Source organism: Onychomys torridus, chromosome X (genome assembly GCF_903995425.1).
Source record: "Onychomys torridus chromosome X, mOncTor1.1, whole genome shotgun sequence".
NCBI lineage: Eukaryota > Metazoa > Chordata > Mammalia > Rodentia > Cricetidae > Onychomys > Onychomys torridus.
Window position 1 is genome coordinate 133,279,142 of NC_050466.1, and position 25,178 is coordinate 133,304,319.

Sequence of the window (25,178 nt, forward strand, 5' to 3'; positions counted from 1 at the left end):
AACTGAGTGAGTATCAGGGCATTTTTCTCATCCTAGCTCCACTAGCCTTAGACCACCGGAAAGGCAGCTTTTGCATAAAGAGAACTCCATGAGGCCATGGGGTAAAGGAAAAGCGAATTCCTGAAGGATGGAAAGCAGATGCGGTTGGGGGCTTTAAAGTGTAGAGTTGCAGGTGGGGGTGGGGAACCTGAACTGAAGGAGGGAATCCTAGGAGCTGTGGGAGCGGTGTTGGGCATGGGGGTGGGGGTGATCTGGCTCCTGATTTGGCAAAAGGATGGGGACAAGAGCACCCTCCCCAGCTTAGAACCGTGCTGTGGAGTGGGAGAGGAGGTAGCTGAACGGTGTTTGGCAGGAAGGGGCGGCCTCTCGCGGGGCAGGAAGCTACGCTAGGAAAAGAGGGAGGAGACTGCAGTGGCAGCAGCGACTGCTGGAAGCTCTAAGTAGCCCAGGTGCTGCTGCCTCTGACACTCGGGAGGAGAGCAAGGAAGCCCAGCGCGGGGACTTCTGGATGCCTCCTTCTTCTGCCCCGAGGCTTTCCTAGACAGACTCTTGGCCTTGGACTCCTCCTGGCTTTTGCTCTCACCAACACTCATTTGGCTCCTCGCCTGCTGATCATCCTTCACTCCAGGCTCGCAGCGGAGGCAACAGTCTTGTGTCCGATTTGGGCACGTGAGTGCTGCAAACCCAGACAGTAGGCAGGTGAGCACGGGAGTGGGTGCCGGAAAACAGGAATGGGTTCGTGCTTGGCAGGAAAATTGGAGGGAGTGCTAAGATTTGAGGTGAGGGAAACTCGGAACCGAGATTTGGGGGGCGGGGCACGGAGCAAGAAACACAGGAATCTTATACAAAGGTGACCAGAAAGAGAGACATATTCGTGGTGGGAGCTCAAAAGGAAATGGGGGTGACTTGGAAGAAATATGAAGAAGTGAGCACAGACAGAAAGCATGGGTATGGGTAGAAAAGGAGGGATGAAAAGCAGGGGGCAGTGGATAAGAGACATGAGAACTGCATGGAGGGATATAAAGACATGGGATTGGGGCTCCAAATGGGGAATGTGGAGGCTGAGGAGGGGGCGCAGCTAGGATGACAACGGAGCCGGGAAATGTACAGAGAACCAGCTGCCTCTTGCTTGGCTCTCAACCGCCACAACTTCCACAGCCATCTCTTCTCTAACTCTGTTGTGTAACCAAACAAGCCTTGAAAGGGGGTAATGCAGGCAGGCACCCAAACATGTTTGGTATAGAATACTGCTACTGGATACATGCATATGATGCACAGGGACTTCCCAATGCAGAGACCAAAAGAACCTTAATATTGCATAGAATGTTTCTCCCTAGAGTCTCTCCTCCTCTTGCAGGTATGAAGTCTCCTCACAAAAAAGCAGCTGCAAGAGAGCAAACGAGAGAAGCTGTTGGTCACCATGTTGGCTCTACAACCATTAAGAAGAAAAAAGCTGCCCAGAAGAGGCAGAGGAGCAGGTCTTCATCCCAATCCCGAAGGAACATCGTGGGCTGCAGAATTTCTCACGGGTGGAAGGAAGGAGATGAGCCCATCACCCAGTGGAGAGGAACTGTTCTGGATCAGGTGCCTATAAACCCCTCTCTCTATCTGGTGAAATACGATGGCATTGACTGTGTCTATGGACTGGAACTTCACAGAGATGAAAGGATTTTAAAGCTTAAAATCCTTTCTGATAAGGTGTCCTTTTCTCGAGTCAGCGATGTGCGCCTTGCTGATAGCATAATTGGCAAGGCAGTGGAACACATGTTTGAGGGTGAGCATGGCTCTAAGGATGAATGGAGGGGGATGGTCCTGGCCCAAGCGCCTATCATGAACGCCTGGTTTTATATTACCTATGAGAAAGATCCCGTCTTGTACATGTACCAGCTTCTGGATGATTATAAAGAGGGTGACCTCCGTATCATGCCAGAGTCCAGTGCATCTCCTCCAGCAGACAGGGAGCCAGAAGGAGTTGTAGATGGCCTGATAGGTAAACATGTGGAATATACCAAAGAAGATGGCTCCAAGAGGACAGGCAAGGTCATTCACCAAGTGAGAGCCAAGCCCTCTGTGTACTTCATCAAGTTTGATGATGATTTCCATATCTATGTCTATGACTTAGTGAAGAAGAACTGTTAGAGTTAGATTTGAGTAGTGTGGGGAGGCAAGTGTGTAATTTGTAGATGTGCGAGAAATGTTCATTTCTCAGTATATTAGAAGCCTGAGGGTTTCTGATAACCCAGAATCTTTGCCAGCATTACTGTTGTTTTGTTCTGAAAAATACCAGTCTGTGGATATGACCTGTTCTATGTAAAACTTTGTCTTGTGCAAGAGATGAGTATGTTTGGTGGATGGGACATGAAGGAACAGCTGTCAATTTAACCTGTGAATAAAGTACCATTATTATTATAATCAGTCATCTAAATTGAATGGGAATTATCTGGTGTGGTCTGGGGGAGGTGAGGAATTAGAGACGGGATGGGGGTATTTAGAGGGAGGGACGGCTTGGAAGAGGTGAGGAAGAAGAAAGGGAGGTTCCCTGGGCAGGCATGGTGTCTAAAGGAGAAACATCCAATTGGGACCAGGGTGGGGGGTGAACGATAACACAAAATGAGATCTTGGGTCTTAAGGAAAGTTCAATAAACTGAGCTCCAGAGTAAGCACAAGAATGCCTTGAGGAGAGGCTGAACAACGCATAAAGCGGGAGGTGGACGGAGGGCACAGAGGAAGGATGAAATCCGGGAAGAAGGAATGCCCGAAGGGTGTTTAGAGAAAGGATTATTAGTAGGCCCTAAGGGGATTGGGAAGGCCTTAGGAGAAGCTGAACATCTGGCTACATCCACACCGACCACCTTGGCTCTGCTCCCCAAATAATCATCAGGTATTACATAAGGCAGATGTAGTGGAGGCCTCCTAGACAGGCATTTGGAAAACTCCACTAAGGAATCAAGGGCCAGGTTTCCACCTTTACATCACCTTTCATTGAGGGGGTCTGTGTCGTACCACCAAGCAGAACCTCAGCTTTCCAACTCAGACACAGTGGCACACTGCTTCTGAGGCTCTGGCCTGTGCGTTAGCTCCTTGTCTTTCCATAGGTCACAGTACAGTAAACCTAAGACCTCAGTGTCCTGACTCATTCCCGTATTTGGGGCAAACAAGATTTCTGGGGAATGAGTTAGAGGTTCACAAAATTTAAGAGATGCTATCATGAGTTTAGAACATTCTTTATCTGGAAAGAAATCCTGCCCAACTGTTATAAGATTCCTATCACTGCTGACCCCCTGGGACAGAAGCCTCTATCTCTCCACACCCTCAGGACAAGCACAAAATTGAGTCTAATTTCTCTCCACAGGCAGGCCCAGGCTTTCCATTCTTCTTCTGTCACAGCTGCCTATACACAGGTAGCTTCATTTTATGAGCCAGCAGAAAGAGAGGCCCACTCCCTCTAGAAGCCTACATTCTGGGGAGACCTCTCCCATGAAGCCTGTGGCCCCTGACACTTTTTTGGTACCTCATGGCCAAGCTGTGCCCCTTTAAACTCATGTTGAACAATGGCGGATGTCCATGCAGCTGTTTGTTTGCAGATAATAAGAAACTCTGGGCAATAGGGCTGATTATTGTGACTTTTTATAACAAATTCCTTCAGATGTATATTGTGGTGTGGATGGTTTGTCCTTGGTGAGTACAAGAAACAGTCACCTCAGTAAAAATCCCTCAGAACTACAGTGTTCAAAGCACTGGTCTCTGTCCAGTTCCTTTTTATAACCTCTTTACCCTGCCTTCCAGAAATCTTTCAAAATACTTTCTCCGGTTTCTGAGACCCCACTCTTAACACAACTTCTACCTTAAAGAAAGAATATTCTCTATTTTGTCTATGCTGTCCAGGCATACATCACAGAGTAAGCAAAGAACTTACTCTGGGGACTGAAAAAACATTCTAGCAGACTCTGAGCAGAGGCTGGTCGCCTGAAGTATTATACAAGACAAGCTCACCACCAGAGCAGAGCTCAGTTTTCTTTGTCGAGCCAATACCAGCATATTACCCAGGACCCACTTTCATCTAGCTTCTTTGTTTTATCTGGCCTTTAAGTTTTATTATTTTCTATTTAAATACGAGAGTTTTGCTTTTTCTAACAATTTACACAGTGTACGTTCATTTCTGGACTGCCCTGAAAATTGAATGAAAGAAACAGACACAATGATTGGGACTCACATTCTGATAAAGACATGAGTCGCTGAACAGGAGGGAGGGTTCAGGCCCACTTTAGGCCCAGAATGTTCCTGTTGTCCACTCCTCCAGTTGTCCGTTTCACTCTGATAAAAACACATTTGTTGCCTGGAGGTATCTGCATTTGTAACTTTGAGGCTAGACCCACGGAAATCTGCTGTCTCGGTTCACTTGTTTTATCTTCTTCCCACAAATATTTACTTTGGGTGGGCTCTGGCACTTGTCTAGACAGGCACTGATGCAGCAATGAGCAAATGAAGTAAATAAAAAAGGTTCCTAACCTCTTGGGGCGTTCCTATTAGTGTGGAAGCTAGGCAGTAGCCAAGCAAAGTCCATAATAAAGCATCATTGGCCAAGTGCTAAGGAGGGAAACAGAAATGAAATTCTAGAGCTGATGATTTTAGAGGGAGATGGTAGCTAGGGAAGGCTACATGGAAGGAACACTTGGCTTTTGAGCAAAAACATGAAGGTAATGTGAAAAGTGGCCCATAGTAGTGGCCAGAGGAATGTACATTCCCGATAGACTCTGGAATTGCTCCTGGGCCAGAGAACCCTTGGCATGTTTGAGAAGAAACGGGAAGAATAGCAGCGTGGCTGTGACAGAGAGGGAAGCAGAGAGCTGTGGGAGGTGAGACTCAAAAAGTCAAGGTGGCTGAAGACTCAGAAAGTCTAAAGCCCTGCAGGTTGCCATCTCTACAATTGTTTTTACCTGAGTGAAAGGGGAAGATGGCCAGGAAGTTGAAGCCCTAGAAGGTCATGGTTTGGGTTATATTTTAACAAGATTATTTTGGCAATTCCAGAGAACACTCTATAAGCACTTGGGAATTAGAGCAGGGAAATAAAATATACAAATGGACATAGGAAGTGACCTAGAATTACAGCAACACATAGGAAACCACAGCCATAGACCTGGCATTTCAGGTGATTAACAAAAATTATTCTGTTCAATAACCGGTACTAGACTAATTTGTTATCCTTTATACCTTATAAAATTAATTCCAAGTGGATCCTATTAATACCCAAATAAGAAGAACAACATATATAAAACATTTAGAAGGTGTTATAAGAGAGCGTTTAACTTTGAGCTTTGAAAGTAGGTAAGTACTAAAAGTTCCAAATGTACAAATTTAAAAAAGGTGTATACCAGATGTGGTGGTGCACACCTCTGATCCTAGCACTTGGGAGGCAGAGGCAGGAGGATCTCTGTGAGGTTGAAGCCAGCCTGGTCTACAGAGTGAGTTCCAGTCTAGCAAGAGCTACATAGTGACACCTCCATCGCAAAAGAAAAAAAGTGTGATGCATATAATTAAAGTAAGACCTAAAACTCTCTAATTATAAAAGGTATCACAGAGTAGGGAAAATCAGATGTAGGTGTAAACCAAGACAGGCACAGTTTAAGAAATAAGACAAATAAGCCACAGAAAACTGGACAGAGGTTGTGAGGAGGCAATTCAGACAAGCAACAGACTGTATAGTCAATAAACATACATTTCCTTAGTAATTAAAATGTATTATTTGGCTTACTACAATGTAAGACCCTGAAAGTGTCCCCTTTTCTTCACTTTTGATTACCAATGCATTCCAAGTACTTAAAAAAGAGAACTTGGAATATAGAACACAGCTAATAAATGTTTATTGATTATATGAACCTCACTAAGAATCAAGAAAGTGGAAATTAGCATAGTATATGATTTTGATCTCACACACAATGAGATCAGCAACATGATAGTTGACAGTGTGCATTGACCCATTATACAAATAATAGAGGTCCTATACAGTGGTGATGGGAGTTTAAGTTGAGAAAAGTTTGGCATTATACTATATTTAAAGATGAGACACTACCAGTGCCTTCATCCATAGATTGGTAGAAGGCAATTCTGTGTCTGTCTCCCTTACCTGGTAAATAAGGCAGTGACTGTTCTCTGTTTTAGGCTATCTTTTGGAAACTGTTTGAATAGCAAACAGCTTTGAAGACAGAGATAAAGTCTCAGTGTGAAATAAGGAGCAAGTTTATAGAGGATTTGGGAGATAAAAATGCTTTCCTCTGGAGCAAGGGGTGGGAATCCTTGCTCCAGTAATAAAAAAATGGGCTCTTTCAATAGTAAGTAAATGAAATAAAGCCTAACCAATCAGTAAACACAGCCAACAATAAATCAGTCAATCAGTTAAACAAACAAAAAGATTGAAAGGAGGCAGTTTTATTGCTTATTTAAAAGATAAAATAAATTTAAAAAATTTTAAAAAGGAAAAGCCTAATGCAAAAGTCCAAATTGATGTTGAAAATTCACAGTTGACCACTGTCCAAAAGATTTAAATGGCTCTTCTATAGTTCTATTATAGACATCATGACTGTAAGTGAAGCCATTTTGTAAGCTCCCAGGATAATTTAGAATTCAGCAGGAGTGCTTCTCGGGTTTTCAAAACTGTCACTATAGTGCTACCTCACGATGTCCTAGAGAGGCACCCAGGACAATGTATGCCCTCGGACAAAGCCACAGATACGTAGCTGAGTTTTGAAGTGAGTAACCAAGGAACAACACTGGAAACCAGAAAGATCAAAGTGGAACGTTTTAAGAGTTAGAAATGTGGGATAACAGCACATTTCACCCAGGTTGTACAACCCACGAAGAAGTCTCTCCTCTGCAGGGGTAAAGATGAAAGAGTCCAACAAACTGTCAACAAGAGCACGGGCAAGACTAGCTCTTGGGAAGTTTGACAACGCCTATAGCCGTGTGGTCTCTTGGATAAGCAACCTTAAATCAGCACAGAAGCTACGCTTTGGCCGAGAATGTCGCTCATCGTCCAGTGCACGTGCAGAGAACGATAGCAGGGAGCCACTTTGATAAGGGAGCTAGTGTCTGCTTTTGAATTGTTTTAGGGGTCAGAATTCCCTGCATATTCTCATTTATGGAATGCCACAGATAATCCATTGTATTCCCAGTGGGTAGCTGCCTCACACATCAAATCTGCTGCAGTCAAGTGATTCTGACTCAGAACTGCTGAATGCCCTGCACTGAAGGAGACAAGTATATTAACACAGGGAAAAGCAAGTTGCATACCTCAAGGTCTAGAGAATGGGGAAGGAAGCTGCCCTCTGAGACCAGTGTTTTAGCTACCTGTGTTGATTTCTGCTGGCAACAGGATTGAAGGCAGTCATGCATGTAGTTCCAGCCACTCCTGCTCTAGTATGTTGAGAACTCACAGACTGAGGAAAAAACTGCTTCTGCAGCCGATCTTCCCACAGGAATTGGCTGGAGTGGTCTTTAGCAGTGCAACCCTCCAGCTGTAACCTTATCTCTGTAGCATAAGCCTAGGGAGATCTGGAAAGAAACTGCCTGGATCAAGTTGCTTTCTGCTCTTGCTCACCACTGAGAGCATCTCACTTGAAGGAGCTAAAGAGAATAGCATCTACTGTCACCTCACATCTGGATGTGGACAGCCAAAAGTGGTCCTGAGAAGTAGTTTGCCTAACTCCAGCCATTATCCAAGATTGTTTCCTCCCTTAAAGGCACGTTGGCTGAAATAGTTATGGAGGAATAGACTCCACTATTTTCTAGGTGTACCAAGCTAGGGAGACTCACTAGTACTAGGGAGACCATTCACCACTACTGGTGTGACCAGTGTCAGAGGCTCTTAGAAGTAAGAGAAGTCACATCAATGATGCTTGAGAAAATCGCATCAACTCTGAGGTCACCATTCTTTCTGTTTGTAGGAGTAACCACATAGTAGTTACTCCACATACTCTATCTATGACACAATTACCTCAAGTGCTAAAGTATCTCAGCTCTTGTCACCTGCAGAGACAGTAGGTTCTAGACTCCAATATTGTGATCAAATTCACTAAACACAGCTACAGAAGTAAAAGGGATGTAGGTGCTCCAACAAAAATAGAACCATTTTCAGTAAGGAGGACATCCCATAAAAGTGGTAAAAGTAGCCAATATACCAGATGTGCCTATCTCAACATAAGAACAAATGAAATAACAAACAATATACTGAAAAATATCATTCTAGAAAATGTTTCTGAAAATTGTGTGAATGAAAATTCCTGAAAAGATGCTGTGTTTGGCTGTGGAAAACAAAACAAAACAAAGAAAAATCAACCAACCAAACAAAAAACCAAAATACAAACAAACCCAAAAAACATTCTTCAAAGAAGTCTGTATTTGCAGAGACTGATGAACCAGTTGGAATTTCAGTACTGTGGAGAGGTTGGAATTTTGCACTACTCTGGATCTGAACTAACACCTCATAATAATAAATACAAACCTCTTAGAAGCTATTAACTTAGAACTAACAGCTTGTGATAATAAATAAAAACCTATTAGAAGCCATTAACTTAGCAGAACACTACCTTTCACCAATTCAAGAGCTAAGAATGTTATCAAATAACATTTTTGGCCTATAATAAAGCTCCCCCTCTCCATGTATCTGCCTCTCTGCTGTATCCACCAATGTGTTTTAAACTTGCCTTGATTCATGACTTTCTTTGTTCTGTAAAACTATAAAAGTTTTATGAAACTGCTTCCACTTTGGAACGTGGAATTTAGGGTAACCTAAATTGGTGTTTCCAAGCCATTGGTACTCAAAATAGCTCCAGAATAAACTCTCTTTTACTCCCTTTGAGAGTAATTGAAATGGGTGGAATGTGGAGCAACCTAAGAGTTATGTTTTTAAAGTCCAATGAGATTTGAAAGAATACATACAAACATTTAAGTGAAATTAGAAAGATGATACAGAATAAAATGAGAAATTCAAGAAAGAGATGATAGTTTAATAAAGATGCAACAGAAATACTGAAAATGAAGAATTTAGTAAGTAAAAAACAACACACACACACACACACACACACACACACACACACACACACACCAAACCACGCTGTCAAGTCCAAAGGAAACCCCAGTATCCCAAATTCCAAAAGGCATGCATAAGTCCAGAAATGACAGTCTTGGCTCAGCTCAAGCCAAACTATACAAGGATTGCTAAGAGCCTACAGCCAGCATTTCTCAGGAACCTATGAAATGGGTTTCTGCCTGTCAGAAAGTGCCACTTTGCTTGGCAGATAACGGGCTGTAGATCAAAGACCACACTGGGCTCCAGGCTCCTTCTGGCTCCATTCACAAGTACTTGTCCATTTCAAAGTCCAAGTTAGTCTCCTCGCCCTTCTCACCTCCCTACGCCCCTCCTCCACCATGTTCCCAGGCATCTGCAGTCCACAGGCTTCCCCCACCCCCAAAATAAAGTTTTCACCCTACCTCCCCCAAAATAATAAAGTATCCATTTCTACGGTTCCTGTATTGCGCATGTGCACATGAGCTTCAGATGTTACTCAGTGTTAGAGTGCTCAAGCTGCATGCAAGAGGTTGAGAGGTCAATATCCACTACTACAACACAAATTTATTGTGTTGACAATAAATGAATGAATAAACAATCAAATAAGTCAAGCAAAACCTTAAAACATAGCAGATCATCAAAACACAAAGAAAAGAACAAAAGACTCTTTAGCTAAGAAAAAAAAATCCCAGGAATAGCTGCATACAATTTGATAATATAACCTTAAATAGAAATGGATTGAATATTCCAATTAGAAAATACAACTGGCTGAATGGATAAAAGATAAATAAGTATATGCATCCATATAAGATAAGAGTGTCTAAGGGAAATATAGTTTACCATGAAAACACACAGAATCAAAGGGAAAGGCTATAAAATGACATTCCAAAGAAATGAAATTTTTAAAAATATAATATATATTTATAATTTCAGGCCCTCAAAAGCAATCATGGTAGTTAAGAACAAAGTTTTGAGTCATTATGATAGAGGCCAACTTGAAAAACATCTCTAGTGAGATGGGATTCAGAAACTGGCATGAGAACCCCACAGAGCTAAGTGAAACATCACCCTCAAAGGGTTACATTCCTTTTCACAGGTAGGAAGCAGGCTAGCACAGAGGAGAGGCCTCAGCATGGTCAGGAAGGCAGGGCTGCACTCCCATCCTCCTTCCCGCTCTCTTGAGCTGCCACCCACCTGGCCTCCCAAGCCTCTGGTTCACTATAATTCTGTCCACTTCAAACACGTGAACATCACTGAAAAAGAAATCAATGCAATTTGGTTTAAATGCCAGTTTCCTCAAGAACCTGATATTTTGGATACAAATCATTGAGGCTCCTCTTAAAAAGAAAATTCAACTTCCTCATGATTAGCTACTTTATGTGAAGAAAAAGGCGTTGTTACAATGCCTCAAAACCTTTCTTGAATATGTGTGACAGATTCAGTCCAGCTTCTAACTAGCAAATGTCTTGCCTGCGTCCTCCTTCCTTCCCTTTGTATCTCCTCTTTCTGTATGTGAATGCTATGTACCGGTATTTAATTGTTTGCTTCATTTAACTCTTCATTGTGATACAGAAAAGCATGATGAAGTACATCACCAGGATCGGCCAGAACACTGGGATGTTAAAAGCCTCGAAGAAGGTACAGACCATAGCCACAAGAATGCCTTTTGTAGCTGCATGCCAAAATTTGAATTCTGGAAGCCTTCAAATGAAGGGATGAAACTCTTCATTCTGTTTGGTTGGTAATGAAGGGCCATCATCTCCATCAAGAAGGATCCACTTTGGGAGTAAGGAACACTATGAAAAGGTTTAGGTGGTAAATTGCCAAGGCGTAGGTCACAATGTACCAACCCTGTAAAAGGTAAACTCTAATCATGTAGACAAAACTCAGGCCCAGTGTCACGACCCACTGGACAGCTTATCCAGCCAGAACTGATAAATCTGTCCAAGGCGTATGAAAAATCTACACCACTGAGGGCTTCCCATGGACAGTCTTCAGCACTGTCCCCTTCAGACATTCTGTAACTCAGCTCTGCTGCAGCCAAGCCTCGGTCTCTTTCACAGCTGCAGGAGGAGGATGGTGGGCAGGGCAGCCACCAGAGCTCAACTCAGAATCCAGGAAAGGAAATGGAATTTTAAAGTGAGCAGGAGACTTCAAGGCAAAACCTCTAAGGAAAGTCGAACATCACTTTATCATCATCATCATCATTATTATTATATTATTATTATTATTATTATTATTATTATTATTATTATTTGGTTTTTTGAGACAGAGTTGTTCTGTGTAGCCCTTGCTGTCCTGGAACTCATCCTGTTGATCAGGCTGGCCTTGAACTCACAGAGGTTGGTGGACCTTCTGCTTCCTGAGTACAGGGATTAAAGCTGAGAGTCAACATTGCCTGGCTAGAACATCACTTAATGATGGTCAAGAGATCAATTTATCAAAACAATGTAAGGATAGTAAATGCATATGTGCCTAATACCATAGCATGTAATCTTAAAAGACAAATATTTGAACTCAAGGAATGGCTATTGACCAGTGCAATGACAGAGATTTCAATACCTTACTTTCAAGAGCAGACAGATCAGCCAGGAATGATATCAATCAGAAATATCAACATTAAACTGTACTTTAGATTGAATGAACTTGATATTTATTGAGCATTCAAACTAAAGTTGCAGAATGCTTACTCATTTCACCAGCAAATGGGAATTTCTATAGAATGTACCATTAGGTCAAGAAACAAGTCAACACTTTTTAAAAAAAATCGGTTCTCTGCTCTGTGTTCCTAAATATACTACACTGAAACCCACAAGAAAAGCTTTGGAAATTACAGAAAGTTGTGGAAAATAAATAATTTCTTAAAAAAAGGAAAGTAAAACATAACCAAACTCGTGGTGTGTACCAAAGGCAATACAAAGTGGGGCATTTGTAGCCAAAGGGGTTTACATTAGAGAGATCCATTTAAAATAACCACCTTTATGATGTATCTCAAGGATGTGGAAAATCAAACATGAATTTAATGTTTGTATCAGGAAAGAAAAAATGATCAGAACAGAAATAAAATACAAACTAAAACCATCATAAACCATCTGTGTTTAACCTTTAGAGATTATTACATTTATTTATTTGGAGAGTATTTGCATAATGTGTGTGGAGGCGAAGGACAACTTGTGAGATACAATTCTTTCTTTCCACTATGTAGGTCCCAAGGATTGAACTCAGGTTTTCAGCCTTGGTGGCAAGTACTTTTATCACTGAGCCATCCATCTTGCTAGAACCCAAAGTGTTGGTTCTATATTAAAAAATAAATAAAATCAACAATCCTTACATCATGTTAACAGAAGAAAATGAAGAATCACAAATAAAATTAGTGATGACAATATCCAAATTACAACTGATACAACAAAGTCTCAAAGGATTGTTAGGATTATTCTGAAAACTGCTATGTCTACAACTTAAAAAGTCTAAACAATACAGAGAAATTTCTGGACTTGTATGGCATAACAAAATTAAACCAACAAGTTATGAACTTCAACAGATGTTTCTCTCTGAGGACAGGAACCTTCCAAACTCATTATCTACAAGGCTAGCATTACCCTGCTACCAAAGCCTGACAAGAACATGATACAGAATAAAAACCAATAATGCTGATGAACATGTGTATAAAATCCTTCAGAAAACATTTACAAATGCAATTCAACATCACAGAATAAAAGATCCTATACCCTGACTAAGTTGGTTTCATCCCTGGGATGTAAAAACATTTTATTTTGTGAAATAAAGTATGCCACATAAATAGAATGAGGGATGAATAACATATGATATTCTGAATAGGCACATAAAAGGCCCTTGCTGAAATTCACTATGACTTCATAATAAAAGCCCTGAACAAATAAGGCTGGGGAGAAGGTAAATTATAGCAGGAGTGAGTTAGAGGCAGATGAGCGAGGGTAATGGAGAGTAAAAATGACCCCCCAAATCAGTGTAGACATGAATAACATTGTCAGAGAATAAAAATGTTCCTTTCTGATACTAAAACTGGAAGAACAAGCTAAATCCAAGATTAGAAGATGAAAGGAAATAAAGATTAAAACAGATAGAAATCAGATATAATAGCCAGATGGGGAGACATGAAATGAAGGGACTAAAAAGGAAAAAATAGACAAACCCAAAAAAGACAAGCTAGGCAAAGTACAAAGAGAAAACTCAAGCATGAGAGTCTGGAAGGAAATAGAGGTATGGTTTGGATGTAGCTTGTCTTCCAAACGGTCATGCATTAGAAGCTGGAGCTGATCGAGAATTCATTTCTGGACACTTTCACTCTGCTCTTTTTTTTTCCCCAATATGATGTTACCTCTCAAATGTTTCTCACATATGCACCCCCAAGGCAACTTGATGCCAGCACCATTCCCTCGACTTTCCAGAACTATGACCTAAATGAACCTCTGTTCTATAAAGTCAGCATACCCTCAGGTATTTTGTAATAATAACGAAAAACAAAATGATGCAGAAAATTGGTGTCAAGGAGCAAGGTCTTAGTCTAGTTAGAATCGACCTGAAAATTTTCTTTTAATTTTTTCAATATTTTTATTAAGGAATATTAATTAAACATAATAATGGGTTTCATCATGACCATTTTATATAGCTATATGATGTATTTCAATCACATTCGCCCCCATGATCCTATCTTGTCTCCCTCTTACTCCCACCAATCCTCTTCCTCTCCCCAACTAGCTCCCCTTTCATGTCTTCATGTGTGTGATTCTCTTGCTTTCATTAGGGTTGTGAATAGAAGCAGGGTAAGTGTGGCGATATATTGTGCCCTCCAATATATTGTGCATCATAATAAGCTCATCTGGGGTCAGAGGACACAACAGCCACTAGAAAGACGTAGAGGCCAGAAAATGGTGGCACTCACACCTTTAATCCTAACATTCCAGAGGCAGAAATCCCTCTGGGTCTCTGGGAGTTCAAGGCCACACTGGAAAAAACCAGGCAGGGTGACTCATGCCTTTAATCCCAGGAAGAGAGTCTTTAATCCCAGGGGGTGATGGCAGAAAGCAGAAAGATACATAAGGCATGAAGACCAGAAACTAGAAGCTTTTAGCTGTTTAAGCTTTAGGCTTTTGAGCAGCAGTTCAGCTGAGATCCATTTGGATGAGGACACAGAGGCTTCCAGCCTGAGGAAACAGGATCAGCTCAGGAATTGGAGAGGTGAAATGGCTGTGGCTGGTTCTGCTTCTCTGATCTTCCAGCATTCACCCCAATACCTGGCTCCAGGTTTGTTTTGTTAATAAGACCTCTAAGATTCTTGCTACAGGCAAGTAGTGGCTCCACTACTGGAGAAAATGTCACCTCATTCCTCATCTTGGAAGTTGCCTCCAAATTGAAACATTCCCTCCAGGAGGGAGGGGGAAACTCAGGAAACTTAGGAGGTAAAATATCACGTGTCTGGGAAAGCAGAGTCTTTGGAAGAATTTTGCAGGGCCTTAGCTTTATGGAAAGAGTACACAATTGCTAAGACAAGAGGCTTCCCAGGAGAGGTGTCCCTCCAGATGTGCAGAGCTGCCTGAAAGTGGTTCTGAGAGCTCTTGGGATGCACAAGGACTCATCACCTGTTTGGGGAGTGAGCTTTTTGGTGATGCAGCTGCTTCTGGGTCATCCCTACTCCTATAAGTAACCCCTCCCCGACATTTCTGTTAGTAATCCCAATTAAAAACTCATTGGCTCACCAAGTTGGACTTCGATGCAACCATCGCTTTGGACTGTCACAGGCTCCATTTTTGGGGGGAGTAGCCATTAACTGCATATAAACCCTTAAGGAGGAGTGGGCCACCAAGGGTTACTCCTTGACAAGATGTTAGCAGGCCCAATCTTGTGCAAATCTTGTGCAGATTATCACAGCTGCTGTGAGTTCAACATCCATGTCATGTCTGAAAGTCAGCATTTCCACGTCTCCTGGCCCTTCCTGTAGCTCTTACATTCTTTGTGCATCCTCTGACAACATTCTTTGAGGGGGTGATACAGACATTCCATCTATATATTTTTTCTTTTTTTATTTGTCTCTGTGTGTGCATGTACATGCATGCCACATGTATATAGGTACCTGTGAAGGCCAGAACTAGAGCTACCAGTGATTGTTATCTGCTTGATGTGGGTCCTGGGAACTGAACTTAGGTTCTTAATTGCTGAGCTATTGTTCCAGCCCTGCCCCACTTACATTTGAGCATCCAATAGTCCCTTTATTCTTAGCATTTTGACTAGTTGTGAGTCTCTGCAACTGCCATTTAGAACAGCAAAAAGAAGCTTGTCTAAACAATGCTGAAAAAGGGACTGAGCTACCAGTACCAATGGAGTTATTTAGAAGACAATTTGATGAGCATATCGTGAGACTTTGGAACTTACTTATGGAAAATTTACATTAAATCTGGGTTGCACTCAGACTAGAATTTCTTGACGGAATAGGTACATTTAAAAGCCTAGTGTGCCATAATAGAGATTTACTGGAAATTCTGACAAGGGATCAGAAACTGAGGAGACCAGGGTACTAATCTCAGTTGGAAATGAGGAGAATTCTATTGGAAATTTAAGGGAAAAAGTCATCTTGTTACAGCACAACGTAGAACTTGGCTATATTTTCCACCCTAAGATTTGTAGAAGGCCAGATTTCTCAGAAGCTATTTGAAAAACAATATCCAGAATATTCAAGCTGCTACATGGGTATTACTGGAATTTGTAGTCACATACATTGAAATTGAAAGGCAAAACACAGAATGGAAATATTTGGGAAATGTACAACAACCTGGCAATGGAAGGAGAAAAATAATCATACATAATAGATGAGGGTGTGGCTAACTAACTGCTTGCTGATAAGATTAGCTTAGACTCTAAATAATCAGCAAAGAACCTAAAGGGGACCTTAAAAATCTTTGAGGTAGCCTATCCACCACAGGCCCAGAGGCTTGGAAGGGCTGCATAGCTTCGTAGAATCCTGAAGCCATAATCATCAGTCTGTTACATATAACTGCCTTGGAACTTGCTTCTCTGTGTGCAAGGCAGCTGTTACAGATGTTACAGAAGCAGAACCAACAGCTGATGGTGCTAGTAGCAGACACTGGCATCCACAGATGTTCGTGTGAAGAAAGTAAAAGTTACAGAGTCATGGTTACTTGCTACAAGGCTTGAAAGTGAAAAGTTAGTCAAAGGATCACTAAAAACTTGTTATGAGACAATGCCTGAGTTGTGACAGTCACAGAGAGAATGCAGAAGGGCAGAGAGAGCAGCATCAACTATCCACCTGGAAAAACTGGCATTATCCGGCACCTAGCCTTTGACTAGGAAAATCAAACAGGTGAGGCTATCCCCAAACCTAGGCCCCTGCCTCTCAATGAAGCATTGTAACTGATTGCAGACTTGGGGCTCCAGGATTTAATGATGACTCACCATGTTTTGATCTTTCCTTTTGCAAATTGCTTCATCCTTCTTGCCCATTTGTCATCTTTGGAGTAGGAAAAGTATCCTGTCTATGTCTTACTAACATACCTTGGAAGTATATAAACTGATTTTTTGTTTCAATTATTTTTTCAACACAGATCTCAATATACAGCTCAGCTGACCTGGAATTTGTAATCCTGCTGCTTCATCCTCCCAGGTTCTGGAATTACAGGTATGCCCAACAAAACCCAGACATGTTAAATTGTTTTTTTTTAAATTATTATTTGACAAGGGGCTCACACTGGAGCCTCAGATGTGATTTTTTTTTTTGGACTTGGAGTATTTATTGATGCTGGATGATTTAATATTTTGGGACTCAAGAAGAGGATGAATGCATTTTGTATTATAAAACAAACTTTGGAATCAAGGAGTAGAATACTGTGGTTTAAATGTGTCCCTCGAAAATTTATATGTTGGAGGGTTGTATCTCAGATTTGTAGTATTGGGGAGTTGTTGGACTTTTGAAAGTGAGGGGCATAAATAGGAGGTAATTTTAAATAAATAGTAGAATTGTCCTGCAAAATGAAATAGGATTAAAAACTAATAATACATTTTATGAAGCCAATATAACCATAATACTTAAGCCAGATGAAATGTACAATTAAAGACAACTATAGGCCAAAATAATCAGAGAAATATGTATGTCAAGAAAGCCTCAAGAAAATACCAGCAAATAAAATTAAGCAGTACATCAAATTATACATTACCAAGTGAGACTTGTCTCTGATGTGGGCTTCAGGTCTGCTTAGTACATACATTTGTAGACCAAAACTCCATGATCATGTTAATTGATGCTGAAGACTATTCAGCATTGGGAGGTGGAGGGAGGAGGATGGAAGTTCCAGGCAAATCCTGGTTATAGAGCAAACTTGAGACCACCTATTCAAACAACATCCCGCACAATTCAACATCCTTTCATGATTAAAAACTGTCCAGAGGTGAAAGTTTGTCCAGATAAGAAGCTGTGAAAAATACACAGCTAACATGTTCAACAATGGGATGAAATCAAGGTTCTTTTCTATTTGGAGATTGTATTTGAGGCAAAGGCAAACATTGTCACATAATACTGAAAGCATTATCACAAGCAATCAGACAAAGAAAAGAAATAAATACCATCCAAATTGGCAAGGAAATAGTCAATTTGCTTATTTCCAGATAACATGATTTTATAATTAATCTAAACCTACATAATTAGAAGTCAAAACTAAACAGTAAAATTTCAGGACACAAATCTAACGCACAAAAATCTGTGATATCTCTACACATAAACAATGATTTACCTGAAAAATAAATCAGGGTCATTTATGACAAAATCAAAAGACTATAGTGGGTGTGGCAAGATGGGTCAGGAAGTAAGACATCTGAGGACTTGAGTTTGATCTCCAGGACCTATGTGGTGGATGAACAGATCCATCTCCAGCAAATTATTCTTTGCCCTCCAAACGCTTTTTCACAGTAGCATGGATATGTTTACATACATACATATATACATACATACGTACATACATACATACATACATAGGTATATACATGCACACACTCAAATAAGTTTAATAAAATAATTTAAAACTTAAGAATAACTAAACTGGGGAGGTGAAAGACCTATGCACTGAAAAGAAAAATGATGAGTGAGAGTAAGCAGACACAAATGGAAAGGTTTTTGTTTTTTTTTTCACCAAGATCAGAGGAGTTTTTAAAGTGCCTCTAATCCCCAAAGTAGTGCAGAAATGTAAAGATCTCAAAGGCATTCTTCAAAGAGACAGAAAGAAAAATAATATTAAAACACTGATAGAGCCACAAAAGATCCCAAATAGCCAAAGTCATTCTGAGAAAACTAAAACTATTTGGTACACAAACAAATATTTTTAAATGTCAGAAGCAGCACACTTCTGATTTATGATTACACTACAAAGAAATAGCAATCAAAACAGTATAATAGTAGCATAAATATAGACATACTGATTTCATAAATAAATCCAAACTTATATAATTAATTGTTTAATGTTACATTTGTTTATTTTACGTATATGAGTATTTGCCTTCATGCATGTATATACACCATGAGCATGCTTAGTGCCCTCAGAGGTCAAATGAGAGCATCAGATCCCTTGAAACTGGAGTTACAGACAGCTGTGAGCCACCATGTAGGTGCTGGGAATCGAACCTAGGTCCTCTAGAAGAGCAACAAGTGTTCTTAACCACTGAACCATATCTCAAGCCTTGTGATCAATTACTTTTTGAGAAGAGCACCAATTATGATAGTCCCTTCAATGAATGGTGCTGGTAAGACTGGATTGCAAAGGAATGAACTTGAACATTGTTGATGTGGATATAAAACAGTGTTGGTTCTTAAAAGGTTAGGCTAATGTGGTCTAACAATTCTACTCTTCAGTATATACACAAATGAGCAGAAATCAGGGATTCTAACAAATATTTGTACTTTAATGTTCAAAGCAACATTATTCACAATAATTAGAAATAGCTCTAATTGTTTTTGTCAGATGAGCTGATAAATATGTATTATATGTATGAAGTATAGTATGATTCATCTTTTTTTTTTTTTTGGTTTTTCGAGACAGGGTTTCTCTGTAGCTTTGGAGGCTATCCTGGAACTTGCTTTATAGACCAGGCTGGCCTCGAACTCACAGAGATCCACCTGCCTCTGCCTCCCGAGTGCTGGGATTGATACATCTTTAAAAGGTAATAAAATTGTTTTATTTGTAGTGCTTGTGATCTAATCCAGGATCTCATGCAAACCAGAAAGCACTAAACTGAGCTAAACTTTCATCCCCAAAGTGATAAAATTCTAATATATACTATAACCAGAATGGATGTTAAAAGTGCCATGTTAATTAAAACTAAGCACAGAATGTCAAAATTATTACTCTTCTCAGATGAAATATCAGAATTAACAAACACACAGAGATGGCTAGGGACTTAAAGGATGAAGGATGAATGAGCAATCATTCACTAACAGGTATTTTCTGTTTATGATCATGAAAAAGTTTAGAAAAGAAATATGGCAATAGTTTTGCAGCAATAGAAATATACCTGATGTCACTTAAAATGGTTAGAATAGTGGATTTTGTGTCATTGTATATAGTATCCAGTTTCAAAAGCTAAGAAAAGACCCTCTATGAGTATTATACACTTCACTAGTGTGAACAGTAAAGTTCACATAATTATCTTAGTTTTCACTGAAAAGGCATTCAACAAAATTTAATTTCATGATAAAAAAAATGTCCACAAACTAGGAATAAAGAGAAACTCTCTCAACCAAATAAAAGTAAGGTGTTGAAAGGAAAAAATGTATATCCAATAATGAAAGTCTGAAAGCATCCTTCACCCCAAAACAAAAACAAAAACAAAGAAACGGAAAAAGGTTATTATATCGGTCATCATTTCTTTTTTTAAATGCTTTTTAAAGATTTATTTATTATGTATTCAGAAGTGTGTGCCAGATCTCATTAGAGATGGTTGTGAGCCACACCATGTGGTTGCTGGGAATTGAACTCAGGACCTCTGGAAGAGCAGTCGGTGCTCTTAACCTCTGAGCCATCTCTCCAGCCCCCGGTCATCATTTCTATTCATCATTGTAGGAGACAGTCTAGAAAGAAAAATTATGCAAGAAAAAGTAATAAAATGTATCCACAATAGGACAGTATAAAGCTAACTCTATTTTCAGATGACTCCATTTCAAAGAGATTATTCTAGAGAAGCCATGAGAAACTATGATTAAACAATTTGGTTAAGTATCAAGCTATAGTAAGAACTGTTTTCATGTCTCCACAAATACATATGTTGATGTATACTCCCAAATGGGATGACATTTGGAGGTAGGGATTTTGTGAGTTAATTAGGTCATAAAAGTTAGCTCTCATAAATTTGGTGTCATTATAGGAAGAGGCGGAAGATCTGGGTCACTCTCTCTCCTTTTTATGATGTAAGGATACAAGATGAGGAACAAATACAATGAAGAAGAGGCCATGCCCTAATGGCCAAATTCATCAGGACCTTAACCTTAAACTTCCCAGCATCCAGGAACATGAGAGATAAATGTGTGATGTTTAAGATACTAAAAATACAATAATTTGTTCGGTCAGATAGAGCTAAAATTGGAAATAGTATTGGTGCTCCAAAATTGTTTGTGTCACTAAACATCAGTGCTGAAAAATATTAATAGGAAATTGAGTACTTTGACTAGTCAACCATTTCCTATTGCAAAAGAAGTTTCCCTGATTGGGATAATAATCTATGAACATAAACATAAGACAGTTTGACAAACAAATCATATTGACTTGACATTAGCAATAGCTTCCCCAGGTCCTATTACCACCCCAGCTACAGGTTTTTGACTTATAGTACCAAACATAGGACCCCTCTTGTGAAGCAAGCCTTAGATTCAATTGGAAATCATATCATTATTGCATCAGTGGGCAATCTTACCTGGAATGCTGGCATAGTGTGTAAGGTTCACAACTAAACAGAACTGTTGGTGACAATTCTGATCCAAAGTCTGCATGGTACATGTTGTAGTTTAAATATGAAATGCTTCCCATAGGCTCATAAGTTTGAACACTTGATCCCCAGCTGGTGGAGTTGTTTGGGAAGGTTCTAGAACTTTTAATTAATTTATTTTAGATTGTAGGCATGTGTGTGTATGTGCATGTGTTTGTGTGCATGTGTGTGTGTGCACGCATGCGCGCACCTATAGAGAGTAGAGGCGTTGGATCCTCTGGTAGTTGGAGTAATGGACAGCTGTTAGCCACCTGACATGGGTACAGAGACTCGAACTAGGTCCTCTGTAAGAGCAGTATACAGCCATGGTTATGGAACTTTCAAGTGGCAGAGTGTTGCTGGAGGAAATATGTCACTGGAGATGAGACTGGAGGTTTTTGTAGCCTGGCCCCATTTGCTGTTCTTTCTCTGCTTCTAGAGTGTGGCTACTGTGTGATCAGCCAGCTCTCTGTTCCTGCCACCATGGCTTCCTCACCTGTTTCCATGTACTCTACCACAATGGACTACATTCTTCTGAAACCATTAGACAAAAGAAACCCTTTCTCTCTTATTGTTTTTGTCAGGGTATTTTATCATAGTAACAAAAAATAAACTGATACATTACACAACAAAAGCTAGCCAGTAGGGGGGAAGCTTCCAACTAAGTTCAAGCTTGATTTCTTCAAGTCTTGTGAGCAAAGACTGTAATTCAGCAATAGTGGCTTACCATGTAGTTCCAGCATGCAATCAACACTATTGTCAATAGCCTATATTGTATGGGATATCTTACAGCCTTCCCTAGCCAGCCACTCATAAGGAGGTAGGCCACCCATGACTCTGGGATTTTATTTAGTAACTGTATGGCTTCTGAAAGTATCTTTCCCCATTCACACAGGGTGATTTCTACATTGAATGCCTAATTGATGTCTTTATGTTTACAGGCACAGGCAGTTGTAAGATAGTTCAGTTATCTTTTTGGGTATCATCTATGCCTTACCCAGCTACAAAACTTCTAAGAATTTTATAGCTATGCCTGACCCTTGTACACTGTACAGACTTACTTCTCATCAACCCCTTTTGGGTGTACTTGTACAAAAGATCCAGTTCCATGAATGGAGGAGGGTCACAGAAGGCCAGGATGCTAAAAAGAATGCAAGGAGTCACAGGCAGATTATACACACTTTATTCCCTAGCACTCAGGCTCCTAGGCAGGTAGATGCTGACAGTCACCGAGGCCCACACTAGCACACATGGGCAGCACACAAGCAGGCATGGGCATGCATGTAGACCACCACACAGGTTGCATAGTTAGGCACCCAAGACTATACAAGTAGACACACATAAGCAGGAGTGTGATGGTCAAGGCTCAGGCTTTTGATCTCAAGGATGTAGCAGGAATCTATAATTGGATATTATCTATCCAATTATAATCTATATATTGGAAAACAATACCACCACACAAGTCCATATTTATACAGAAATCACACAAAAGTGTCATTGTGTCAGGAATAGTTATATAATAGAATATATCACTGCTTGACTTTGGGTCCCCTGCACACAAACTTTTGGCTACTTTGTGCTGACTCACAGCAGTCCCACAGATATCTGGCATTAGGCATCTTGGCCCATGTCACATGTCCATATAAATGCCATGTTGTCTAAATATAAACTGGCCCTTGCACACTCCTCTGTTCACTACAACTTGCATATCTTTCAGATACCTTGCTAGGTCTGTAAGATACTCAGAAGTTAGCGTTATATAAAGAAACCACTTTGCAAATGGTGGGCAGTAACTATGAAGATTTACTGCCATCTGTTCCTAGCAAGTGGTGCCAAATGATTTTGGCATTTAGTAGCTAAGAGTATACTAAAAACAAACAAAACATTAGCAAGGCCCAGGAAAGCATGAAAAGATCCTGTCACTTCTGTACTTGTTTCCTCAAAAAGCAAATTTGGGTATAGCAGCATGGATGGAAGGTACTATTTTATTTATGTCTCTATAATCCAAAATCATTTCCCATTAATTACCCCAAGTATTAATCCGTGGCACTTCTATGGCACAACCTCATTTTCCTAACCCTGTAGGCCTTAGTGAAGCTGGATAATGCTGCTTCTCCTGGCCTGGGACCGTGAGGAAATGGGCCCACACTCTCACTTGATACACATAACCCAGTTCCCTGGGCTAGGTAGGCTCTGAGCCCATACTGCTTTTCCACTGGGCATATCTCACCACCAAAAGGAACCAGACGAATGTATACAGCATTGGAGGGATAACTGGTCAGAATCAAGAGGAGAAGCTTAAACCTTCGACCCACACCATTCTATCTCCATGTCTATCTGCTGATAGCCATTATCCCAAGGGTGATCACATGGTTCCAGCATTTGACCAATCTCAAATATGCAGCACATTAGAAGAGAACCAAAAAAATCTCTAATTCAACATGGACTTTCTCATTGTCCTACACGGCTCTTACCTGCAAGCAGACTTGACCAGCCTGTAAGGAAACAACTGAGGCAGGTCCCTTAACACAAGATCTCCTCCCTACAAAACAGCCAGCAAAATGGTGCTCACTTGAACCTCCCCCCCCTTTGGCAAAATGATCAAGCTACAGCCTTAGAGAAGCTCACAAGCAAATCTGGCTTTCTGACCTCAACTCCCACAAGAAACTCCAGCATGACACAAAGCGTGCCACATTTGTTTTTGATTGAAATGGGCCAGGCCTCTTTTTCTTCTTCATTTTCTCATCCCCTCTTACTTCTTAAGCACTTTATGAATTCAATTTTCATTCCAGTTTAAGTCGCTGTGATCTTCCAGAGCCTTTACTACCTCATAAAGATCATGTCCTACCGTGGTTCTTATCAAAGCTATGAAATTTTCATACCAGTATGGAGGTCTCTGATGACTCATCCTCCTTCTTATCTTTCCAGCAAATACAGTCCTCTCTGGCCTGGTGAACTCAGTATCACACAACACCTCTGTGCCCAGTTCCCTCCTTATCAGTCCTTTTTCACTGTTTCCATCTGCATCATTTACTTCTCCTGTGAGTTCTAGGAGTTTGAATCCTGGGAGGGGCTATTTAGCACAGATCTAATTTGGTCTTTCGCTTTTTCATACATATGTCTCTCAAGAACAAGAAATGGCAAGCCATGACCTATGTCTCATCATCTCCTATACTGTACTTACACACCCAAATCAGAGACTAACATGGAGATAGCATCCATATGTCTTCACCTCAGAATTTTACCATTATGCAGGCAAGTACTTTCTGGACAGTCACCTGAACTTCAATTGTGTGTCTTATCACCCATAGAAGAAGCAATCCAACTTTGGCTGCAGCTTGCTTATAATCTTGTTCTGTATGCGCTACTTTTAGGGATTGCCACATAATTTCTGGTCTTTCGGCCATTTTCGAAGTATCTTAATGTTCTTTTGGTATACCACATTTATCAAGGAGGTGTACTATCTCAAAAGACTGTGGGATTTCCACCCATCTGGATAGGTAGCTTAATCTAAATCACACAGATTTTCATTCCTAGCAATGGCATTGTAACTGCTCTATAGCCATAGCACATACAGAATGACCATGCTTCACTGTTCCCACACAGCTTAGCTTCAGTCGCATGTCATATCACATGTAGCAGGGACAACATAGCTACACTCAAACCCATCTTTGTTTCTGTAGGGTCTATGTTAAGGTATCAAATATTCTATAACTTATTACTGGGGAGATGGGAACAAATGTCTGTTCACCACACAAAGAACATCAGTGATGGGATGAAGAAATAATTCTTCCCCAATCTAACTTTAGTTAATCAATGAATTTAACTGGGATTTCCTACAGTAAGTGAGGTGGTTGGTTATAGGAGCATGGAGAACTTGTGGGCAACTACACAGCCAGAGAAAATCCCCCAGTAATGGTTAACTGTGTATATATCATTTGGGTCTCAGGCATCCTCTGGGTGCTGCACCACATTGTGAGCCCTCTCTCATTTCCATAAGAGAATAGTAATGTTTTCTTGTCTTATAAAGGTCTTATGTGGGTCTTATGCAGGTGTTCTGATTTCAAGATAGCAGTGGCCGTGTCAGGTCTGTGGGGAGAGCTTCTTCTCTGTACTAGAA

The 25,178-nt window shown here is 40.5% G+C and overlaps 1 protein-coding gene and 1 pseudogene across 1 annotated transcript; one reads left to right on the plus strand and one right to left on the minus strand.

Moving 5' to 3' along the window:
• Positions 1 to 271: 271 nt before the first annotated feature.
• Spin2b (spindlin family member 2B) lies at positions 272 to 2,412 on the plus strand. Its single transcript, XM_036174778.1, has 2 exons — positions 272 to 699; positions 1,358 to 2,412. The coding sequence occupies exon 2, from the start codon at positions 1,360 to 1,362 to the stop codon at positions 2,137 to 2,139; it is 780 nt and encodes a 259-aa protein (XP_036030671.1). The 5' UTR covers positions 272 to 699; positions 1,358 to 1,359; the 3' UTR covers positions 2,140 to 2,412.
• An 8,102-nt stretch (positions 2,413 to 10,514) lies between these two features.
• LOC118573612 lies at positions 10,515 to 11,081 on the minus strand (annotated as a pseudogene).
• Positions 11,082 to 25,178: the final 14,097 nt, after the last annotated feature.

Coding starts and splice junctions, on each gene's coding strand:
- Spin2b (XM_036174778.1), top strand. CDS start 1,360: ATGAAGTCTCCTCACAAAAAAGCAGCTGCAAGAGAGCAAACGAGAGAA.